Source organism: Phoca vitulina, unplaced genomic scaffold (assembly GCF_004348235.1).
Source record: "Phoca vitulina isolate PV1807 unplaced genomic scaffold, GSC_HSeal_1.0 scaffold13, whole genome shotgun sequence".
In the NCBI taxonomy this organism is placed as follows: Eukaryota; Metazoa; Chordata; class Mammalia; order Carnivora; family Phocidae; genus Phoca; species Phoca vitulina.
In genome coordinates this window covers 34,915,492-34,925,475 of record NW_022589716.1, presented here as the reverse complement: position 1 = coordinate 34,925,475, position 9,984 = coordinate 34,915,492, and the positions used below count along the sequence as shown (strand labels likewise).

General features: G+C 43.9%; 1 protein-coding gene across 6 annotated transcripts in view; it reads left to right on the top strand.

Moving 5' to 3' along the window:
• Window positions 1-8,430: 8,430 nt before the first annotated feature.
• Window positions 8,431-9,984, top strand: part of SUMF1 (sulfatase modifying factor 1) — a 95,298-nt gene continuing 93,744 nt past the window's right edge. For all 6 annotated transcript variants that reach the window (XM_032411826.1, XM_032411822.1, XM_032411827.1 and 3 more), the window contains exon 1: window positions 8,431-8,720. In XM_032411826.1, the coding sequence (XP_032267717.1) occupies window positions 8,445-8,720 (276 nt within the window). In that variant the 5' untranslated portion in view covers window positions 8,431-8,444. The remainder of the gene's footprint in view (window positions 8,721-9,984) is intronic.

Below are 9,984 nucleotides of genomic sequence, written 5' to 3'. Positions count from 1 at the left end.
CAACGCTGAGTGAGGCTGTGCGGCAGCACTGAGGACATGAAGGGTCCTGGGCCTACTGGAAACAGGAACTGAACCGTGACGAAGCAGAAGCTGTGGAAGAAAAAAAAAAGACAAAGAGAGACACTGAGCAAGGCAAGCCAATTGCAGAAGAAATAAGTGTGCAGGGAACAGCAGACCTCTTGGAGAGGTGGGCAGTGAACCAGGAGGGCACCCAAGTGAAGATCAAGAACACCTGCTACAGAATCTTCAGGTTCTGGTTCTGTTCTCAACAGTGTTCCAGTCCCTTCTGAAATGGAAGAGTTAACTTTTCTGCAGCTCCTCTTCTGTTTGTGAATCCTTAAAATGTATCTCTTCTTTGCATTTTCTTAAAGGAAGCCTTTTTTTTTTTTTTTTGGTGCTTTCAAAGAGGGAGAGAAGTAAGACCAAACTATTACAAGAAAAGAAGAAAACAAACAACAAGCAAAAAATGAAAAGTTCTCTATATGTACGTTTTCCTCATTGATTCCAGTATAAATTAGCAAAACTAGAAAGCCTAAGTTAATGGGCTTTTCAATCAGGTGATTTCACCACACAATGGCTCTGAAGAATGCCTAATGAAGAACCGCATAGCAACATTTTCCTGCCGCTGATTATCTGGACTTCACATTTTTACTCTCTAAATATACAGAGGAAAATGTTATATTAAAAATAAAAACCAGGGACACCCGGGTAGCTCAGTTGTTAAGCGTTTGCCTTCGGCTCAGGCCATGATCCCAGGGTCCTAGGATCGAGACCCGCATCAGGCTCCCCCTGCTTCTCCCTCTCCCACTCCCCCTGCTTGTGTTCCCTCTCTCGCTGTGCCTCTCTCTGTCAAATAAATAAATAAAATCTTTAAAATAAATAAATTAATTAATTAAGTAATTAAAAAAACAAAAACCTTGGGGTGCTTGGTGGCTCAGGCAGATAAGCATCTGATTCTTGATTTCGGCTCAGGTCACGATCTCAGAATCAGGAGGTCGAGCCCCGTGTCAGGCTCTGCCCTTGGAGAGAGTCTGCTGGAGACTCTCTCCCTCTGCCTCTGCCCCTCCCCACGCCCCGCCCCCCACTCACGCATGCTCATGCGTAAGTTCTCTCTCAAATAAATAAATAAATCTTAAAAACAATAAAAAAGAAAAAGAAAAACCTTTGGAATGCTCATTTTAGATAATAAATAGGTTGATAATTGTAATAATCATAACTAATAATTTTTGAGCTATTGCTATGTAGTAAGAAATGTTCTAAGTATATCACATGTTTTGAGTTATTTAATGCCAGTTCCACAAAGGAAATAATTTTTATCTGTTTTGTTCTCAAGCCTGGAATCATGCTTGGTAACTGGTCAATATGCAACAAATACTTACTGAATGAATGAAAGTGGATCATCACAAAACCCAAGATGGAGGTGGTATTATCTCCATCTCACAGACCCTCCTGGCTGTCAGAATGGAAAGTCACATCCTGAAAATCTTTGTGAGCGTAACAGTGTCACGCAGCAAGCTTCTGAGACAAAGAAACTCCTCCAGGGTTCATCTCACAAATGTTTTGAAGCATTGTTATTTGAGGAATGTTGATATTCCACAATAAAAACCTTTCAGAGTCTGAAGGTTTTTATTCTTTTAAAGATTCATTCATTTATTCAACAAATATTTACTTAGCACATACACGTACCATGTGTTGTTATAGGCATGGAGGCTATAGCATTGAACACTAAAGATGCTATACTTGCCCCCATGGGGAGAGAGGTAAAAAAAAAAAATTAATTTCAGGTCGTGACCAGTACATGAAGACAATAAAAGAGGTGATGTGATATGGCATAACAGGGAAGGATCGCTTTATATGTGGAGATCAGGAAAGGCTTCACTGAAGAGGTAATACTGTGTTGAGACCTGAATGACAAGAAAGAGCCAGTCATGAAAAGGGTAGAGCATAGGAGGTGGAAGGAACAGCAGGTGCAAAGATCTCCGGGTGGATTGTGCTCGCTGTGTCCCAGGAGCAGTAAGAAGGACGCCGTGGCTGGAACATGGTGAGCGAAGGACACCTGGTGGAAGATGAACTGAGAGGAGCAGCCTGATTACCGAGGACCTTCTCAGCCATGCTGGCGGCCAGCAGGTGTGTGCTCTGATCACCCTTCAAAAACGGACCTGCCGAGAGGAGTACAGTCAACTGACAGCCTCTAGCAGCAGCCCCTGTGGGACCAGCCAGTAAACTGAGGACACCATTTTCCTGGGCAGCTCTGGCCAATGACTGGCCGCAGGGGGAAGACCAGGGCCTGGCCATGTTGGCTTTGTGCAAGACTCCTCTAATGAGCAATCTTTGCTCTCGAGGTTCCCGCTGTGCTCGCTTAGACCTTCTCAGTGCAGCACTGTATTGGTTCTCCAGAGAAACAGAACCAACAGAAGATAGATAGAAATATAGACATAGAATAGATACAGACAGAGATAATGAGATCTTTAAAAATATTTTATTTATTTATTTGACAGAGAGAGAGAAAGAGCACAAGCAGGGAGAGTAGCAGGGGAAGAGGCAGACTCCCCACCGAGCAGGGAGCCTGATGTGGGGCTCGATCCCAGGACCCTGGGACTATGACCTGAGCCGAAGGCAGACGCTTAACGACTGAGCCACCAAGGTGCCCCTCTCCTGCATTTCTAATGAAATCCTGGCACCTGTTTTTGAGAGGAACCACCTGACAGGTGATAAGATGGGTTTTGGGACGGGGTCACCCACTGCCTGGGTGGCAGTGAGGACTCCCATCTTGAGTGGTGGGTGGGATATGTCCCCGGCACAAGGTGGCAGCCCAGCTGCCAAAAATTTTACTGGTTGTGACCTGGGAAAATGTCCACGTGGAAAGGAATGTCTATGCCAGAGTGCTGAGTCAGGAATTTGAAAGGTCAACAGGTACAATATATCCAAGGATATGGGATTGTCTGGTTATTACCAAGTTGCATTGACCCCCTGCAAAGGATAATGAAAAACTGAGGACAGTTAACAGTTAGAAAATTGAGTGTGAGAAACAAAAACAAAAACAAAAACTGAGTGTGAGAGCCAGAGGACCTCCTGGATAGCTTGTAAAGGTTATTTATTGAGCAAGGCGAGACCTAGCTGAGTGGCAGGATGATTTTGTTAGAACCCTCCAGAGATGTCTGGACGCTCAGCTAAGGCAGGTCTCCTAGGCTAAAGTCAGGGGTCAGGTTGGAAAACCTTGGACCTGAAACATGGTGCATGGATATCGAGGTGAGTGCCCTTGGGAAATGTGGCTCTGTGGACTTCCCTGAATGCTCATAGCCTATGGAGGTGGCCTATCTCTTCCCATTGAGAACTAGAAGTTCCTCCATGTGGGAAGACACTGCAAAGCCTTCTTCCTTACAACGTAACAGGTTCCCCTGACACCAGGCGCTGCCCCACCTCCTCTGTGGCTACCAGGCTAGAAACAGGGTTAAATCCCAGTATAGCCAAACTGAGGAAATGCTGGGCCTGATAAAGGAGAAAAAAGATTTTATGTTAGAAGAGATGCAAGGGTTAACTATCATGGCAGAGACATTGGAACACCTTATCCATTGTTGGCAGGAATGTAAAATGGTACAACCACTTTGATTTTAGCCATTCTACCAGGTATGAGGTGATCTCTCATTATAGTTTTGATTTGTATTTCCCTAATGAATGATGTTGAGCATCTTTTCACGTGTCTGTTGGCCATCTGGTTGCCTTCTTTGGAGAAATGTTTGTTCATGTCTTCTGCCCAGTTAAATCAGATTATTTGCTTTTTGGGTTTTGAGTTGTGTAAGTTCTTTATATATATTTTGGATACTGACCCTTTATCAGATATGCCATTTGCAAATATCTTCTCCCAATCCATAGATTGAGTTTTGTTGATTGTTTCCTTCACTGTGAAGAGGCTTTTAATTTTGATGTAGTCCCAATAGTTTATTTTTGTTTTTGTTTCCTTGCCTCAGGAGACATATCTAGAAAAATGTTGCCACAGCTGAGGTAGAGAAATTACTACCTGTGGTCTCTTCTAGGATTTTTATAGTTTCAGGTCTCACATTTAGGTCCTTAATCCATTTTGAGCTTATTTTTGTATATGGTGTAAGAAAGTGGTCCAGTTTCATTCTTTTGCATGTAGGTACAGCCACTTTGGAAAACAGTTTGGCAGTTCCCTTGAAAGGTTAAAACGGACTGGCCCCGTCTAATCAGTTGACGGCCTGGCTAGCATGAAAAAGCTGATCCTCCCCTGAGTAAGAGACAGTTTGTCCTCCCTGACTGCCTTTGAACTGGGACATCAGCTTTTTTCCTGCCTTCAGGCTTAAATGGAAACATTGGTTTTTACTGGGTCTCGAGCCTGCCAGCCTTTGAACTAAAACTACACCATTATCTCTCCTGGTTCTCAGGCCTTTGGACTTGGATGAGGATGTATACTGTCAGTTCTCTTGGGTCTCCAGCTTTCCCACTCACCCTGCAGATCTTGGGACTTGCCTGCCTCCATAGTCATGTGAGTCAATTCCTCATAATAAATCTTTCTATGTATAAATATATATACATCCTGTGGGTTATGTTTCTCTGGAGGAACCCTGTCTCATACAATTATGCATCTTGAAAAAAGCAGCTCTTGACATGCTCCTAAGCCTTGGTAGAGATAAAATGGTTGGCTACCAAGTAATCATGGATCTGGAACTGCATTAACTGGTTCTGCCAGACCTATCAAGTTCTAATGTCGGACAAGCTCAACAGCAATCCATTATGAAGTGGAAATGGTACATCCAAGATCAAGTCCAAGCAAGACCTGATGACATGAGTAAGCTGCACATAACCACCATTGCACCAGTGCCCCTCCCTCCACTCATATCTAGGGTCATGTAGGGGTCTCTTATGACCTACAGAAGTAGGAGGAAAAAAAGCCCAACCTGGGTTTTTGGATGAGTGGGCTCAGGATAAGGATGTAACTTGAAAATGGATGGTGACTGTATCATAGCGATGCTCAGGAGTGGCCTTGAAAAATGGTGACAATGGGAAATCTATGCAATAAACAAAGTCTGAGCTATGCTTTCCGGCTCCAAGAGCCTCTGTCAGCACCACTGTCTGGGGGCTTGTAGAATGCCTTATCCACAGGTATGTATTCCCACCAACATAGCATTTGAGCAGGGAATCCATTTCCTAAGGAAGGAGATACAGGGATAGCGCCTGGTCCTGGGGTCCAGTGGTGTTATCCCGTACCACACCAGCCTGAAGCAAGCTGTCCTCGTGGAGAGCGGGAATGAGGTACTGAAGGCACAGCTGAAACACCAGCTTGGAGGCCATCCTCTGCAGGAGGAGGTCATCTATAAGGACATATATATACTCAATCGATGTCTATATGGCACTGTGTCCCCATGTAGTAGGAATACCTGGTTTTAGGAATCAAAGGGTGGTAGTAGAAGTGGTCCTACTTATTATCACTCTGGCCCTCTGCTACCTTTCTGATCTCCTTTCCTTTTTATCTTCCCTTTGCTCACTCTGTTGTAGCCACAGTAATCTCCTTGCTGCTTAGTAAACATACACTTTCCGGACTAGGGTTCTTTCATCCAGCTTCATTAGATAGAAGGAGCAAGAAGACCAGCAGAAGTAACTCAAGTGGGAGCTGGAGGGTGGGAGAGATTCTAGATAAATGCCCTTTTTCGTACAGAGTTGATTGGTGGATTGTATGTTTACCTCTAATTTCTAGCACAAGTACCCTCAACTAGGGATTTCTCATCAATATTTTCCACTTACTCTTTGATTGGTGACCTGTAAGAAATTATTCAACAGCTTGAGAGAGAACACTGATACTTCCTGGAGAACCTACAAAGTTTCCATCTTGGATAATGATTGCTAATAATAGCAAACTTTTTTGGGGGGGCATTAGGAAATTCCAAGCCCTGGGCTAAGACTTTTATGTACTTAAACTCATATAATCTTTATAAAATCTCTAGGAAGGAGATATTGTTATCCTTATTTCATATATAAAGAAAGAGAGGCTCAGAAAGGTGAAGTGATTGGCCTCCGTCATACCTCTTGCAAGTGGACAGCGTTAAACACAGCTCTTTCTAAGTCTAAATCTATATTATTTTCTCAACAATTTGCTTCCCTTAAAGAGAAAGAGGTCATGATTACTCCCATTCGTCCATTTGTCCATTAATTCAATAAATGTTCACTGAGTGTTTATTATGTGTTAGGCGTTGGCCTAATTTTGCTGATTCAGTGGTGAAAAATGGCAGGATCCTTGCCTTCACAGAGGTCATACCTTAATGGTTTAGCAGGATCATGAATCTAAGGTGTGTCAGTTCTCAGGAGGGCAGCTGACACAGCATGTGCCAAGGCTGAACTTTTGCAAAGAGACTGACAACAACTATCTTTGACCTAGACCCTGGAGTCTAAATTGTCCATAGTAAATATATAACCATAGTTAAAACAATGACTTTTTAGCTTCACCAACTGTGAAATGGGTACGATAATAGAAGGTAGCTTGCCAAGTGATTGCAATCTCAAACAAGAAAATGTGTGAAAACTTTGGGAAACTGTGAAATAGTCAACAAGGAGGAAAGGACTTTGCTATATTCTTTATTTAAAAATCCAAACATAGGGGCGCCTGGGTGGCTCAGTCGTTAAGTGTCTGCCTTCGGCTCAGATCATGATCTCAGGGTCCTGGGATTGAGCCCCGCATCGGGCTCCCTGCTTGGCGGGAAGCCTGCTTCTCCCTCTCCCACTCCCCCTGCTTGTGTTCCTGCTCTTGCTGTCCCTCTATCAAATAAATAAATAAATAATCTTAAAAAAAAAAATCCAAACATAAACTAGAGAGAGTATTATAACAAACACCCAGATACCCATAAAAAAGTTTCAACAATTGTCAACTCAAGGCCAATCCTGTTTCATCTCTAGCCACCCTCTCCCTCCCATCACCCATTTTTTGGAAGCAAAGCCTTGATAGCATATCTTTTTATCTGTATATATATTCCAACACATATATTTCAAAGGAAGGGATTCTTTTTTTTTTTTTTAACGATTTTATTTATTTGAGAGAGAGAGAGAGAGAGCATGAGCAGGCAGAGGGGTTGAGGGAAAGGGAGAAGCAGACTCCCTGCTGAGCAGGGAGCCCCATGTGGAGCTTGATCCCAGGACCCTAAGAGGATGACTTGAGCTGAAAACAGCCACTTAACTGACGGAGCCACCCAGGCACCCCAGGAAGGGATTCTTTTAAAAAAACATAACCACAAATACTATTACCAATCCTAAAAACCTAAAAACAAAATTGATATTAATTGCTTAATTTTATCAAATATCATAATTTGATTCAGGGGTCATATTTCTCTGATTTTCTCAAAAATGTTGAGATCAGTAGGTTTGAATCAATATTTAATAAGGTGCACATATTACAGTTGGCTGAGATGTCATTTTAAAACTTCAAGTCCCTCCTTCTATCCTCTTTTTCTTTTGATTTTTTTTTCCTGAAGAAACTTGTTCCTGTAGAACAGTGGTTCTCGAACTTTAGTGTGTATTAGTGTGCATCAGTATGCATTAGTGTCATCTGGAAAACTTGTTAAAAACATAGATTGCTGTATCCTGTCCTCACAGATTCTGATTGAGTACTGCATTTCTTTTTTTTTAAAGATTATTTATTTATCTGAGAGAGAGAGAGAGGGAATGAGCAGGGGGAGGGGAGAGGGAGAAGCAGACTCCCCACTGAGCAGGGAGCCCAAGGTGGGGCTCCATCCCAAGAATCTGGGATCATGACCTGAGCCAAAGGCAGATGCTTAACCAGCTGAGCCACCCAGGCGCCCCAAGTACTGCATTTCTAACATGTTCCAAGGTGATGCTGATGCTGGCTCGTCTGGGACTCTTTGAGAGCCACTGTTGTACCTATCCCAGTTGTACCTAGGATTTCCCTAATTGTATCCTTTGGTGAAGTCTTTCAACACGCTCATCTTCCCCTTATTTCTTGTTAAGGCAAACTTATTTAATTGCCTACAGTACAGCATAATGGCCAAACTCAGGTTTTCAGTTAGATTCCCTGGCTTTAAATCTCGTTTTTGACACTTATTTGCTAGGTAACCTTGGGCAAGTCATTTTATTGCTTGGTGAACCCAATATTACAGGGTTCTTGTGAGGTTTAATGAGATTTCAAAAAGTTAAGTGCTTAGCACACTGCCTAGCAGTTAGCAAATGTTTAACAAATTTGATTATCATTTTTCAACCAAGAAATAAAAATGGGACTCATAGTTAGCTGGAAATCCTTGAATTTTGTAGGGTTTTGTGTTTTAAAGTCAGCGGAGCCAAGGAGGGGTGCTCCAAAGGAGAGGTACCTAGAAAAAATTGAAGAGAGCTACTCTGAGGACACCTCAAAAATCAACCCAAGGTTGGCCCCTTTAAGGAGGGCGGGGCCACGTGACCTGGGGGGGTCACATGGCTCGCGGACCAACATGGCTGCGCCCTCAGTAGGGCCGGTTGGTGGGTGCTGCGCCCGGCTCGGTCTCGTCCTTTTGCTGCCGCTGCTCTTGCTGCCCGGCGAAGCGGCTGGGGGCGAAGAGGCCAGTACGGGCGTGGGCGGGGGCGCGGCTTCCCTCGCGGGCTCCTGCGGTTGTGGCACTCCCCAGCGGCGCGGGGACCATGGCAGCTCGGCGGCCGCGCACCGATACTCGCGGGAAGCGAACGCCCCCGGCCAGGTTCCGGGAGAGCGGCCGCTCGCGCCCACCAAGGTGCTCTCCCGATTCCGTGAAGGCGGGTGGGGTCCGCGGAGTTCTTGGACAGGGTTGGGATGGGCAAGGCAAGGGGTTTGCAGGAAGGCAAGTAAAGATTATAACCACACCCCAGATTGGGCACGTGTTGATCCGACTTGACGAAGAGTTCCTCTCCCCTCTTTGCCCCCCAAGTCGGCGGGATCTTGGGGCTCAACTTAATCCTGCGAATTAGGGAGTTTGGTTTGAGGACAGTTGACCCTCCTTTTCTTATCTCTTTCTCCTTATTTCCTCCTCACTCCAGCCTGTCTTCCTCATGAGGTTCTCGGGCTTTTAATTTTAAGGCCGACAGATTCGTTAGTCTTGGGTTCCTGTCTTAACTGTGAAGAAATCAGGACAGTGGATCTCTGTGTCAAGATTGTTGTATTTTATCGATGGGCTCTTCTAGTAGACTCTGTTTTTTGAGGGCAAGAACTTGTCCCATTTATCTTGCTATCCTTAGTACTATAGCACACAGGAAGGACCAAGTCAACTGTAGTTGCTTTTTTAGTGCTATTTATCTGTGCCTCTCATGGTGCATGGAAGTGCTGTTAGCATACATAAATAATAACATCAGTAATAACGATTACTTCATTCTTTCCAGGTACTTTGCATATTGGTATGGTTGTGGAAATAACTTAGGGGGACTAGAACTCAGATGTTTGACTCCTAAACTAGTGCTCCTTCTTGTGTACCGAGTACATTCTTTCCTTATTTTTTTAATCCCAGTTTTCTTTCCCATGGTTTAATTCTCAACAATATTCAGGACTTAGGTGAGAGGTAATGTCCTCCAGCAGGCCTTACCTGACTTCTTTCTTTTTCTTCCCCTGAAGTATTTCCATATGCTGCCACCAGAGTAGCTCTTTACTCTGACATTACAATTACCAAAGATACTTGTCTCAGGTGTCTTTCCCTAAGTAGGGAGTCAGGGTGGTAGGGGTTAAGACCATAACTTTTTGTCTTTGGTATAGTGTTAGGGAGCTGGTGGCTGGGCTTCTCCTTGATTCTCCATTTTGTGTAATTTTTGGCCTTTTGAATTTTCCTGTTCCTTAGAGGATGCGCTGCATTATTAGTGTTTATCTTTTGTGTGGTGGGAGCCCTGGTTATTGTTGTAGTGTGTATTGGCCATACATGATTTTAATTCCTTTCTACCTTTCCTGGTATTTGATAATCAGTTCCTCCTTCCTTCAAAAGAGAAAGCTTAACTGACTGAACCACCCAGGCACCCCTGTCTGATCTTTTTATT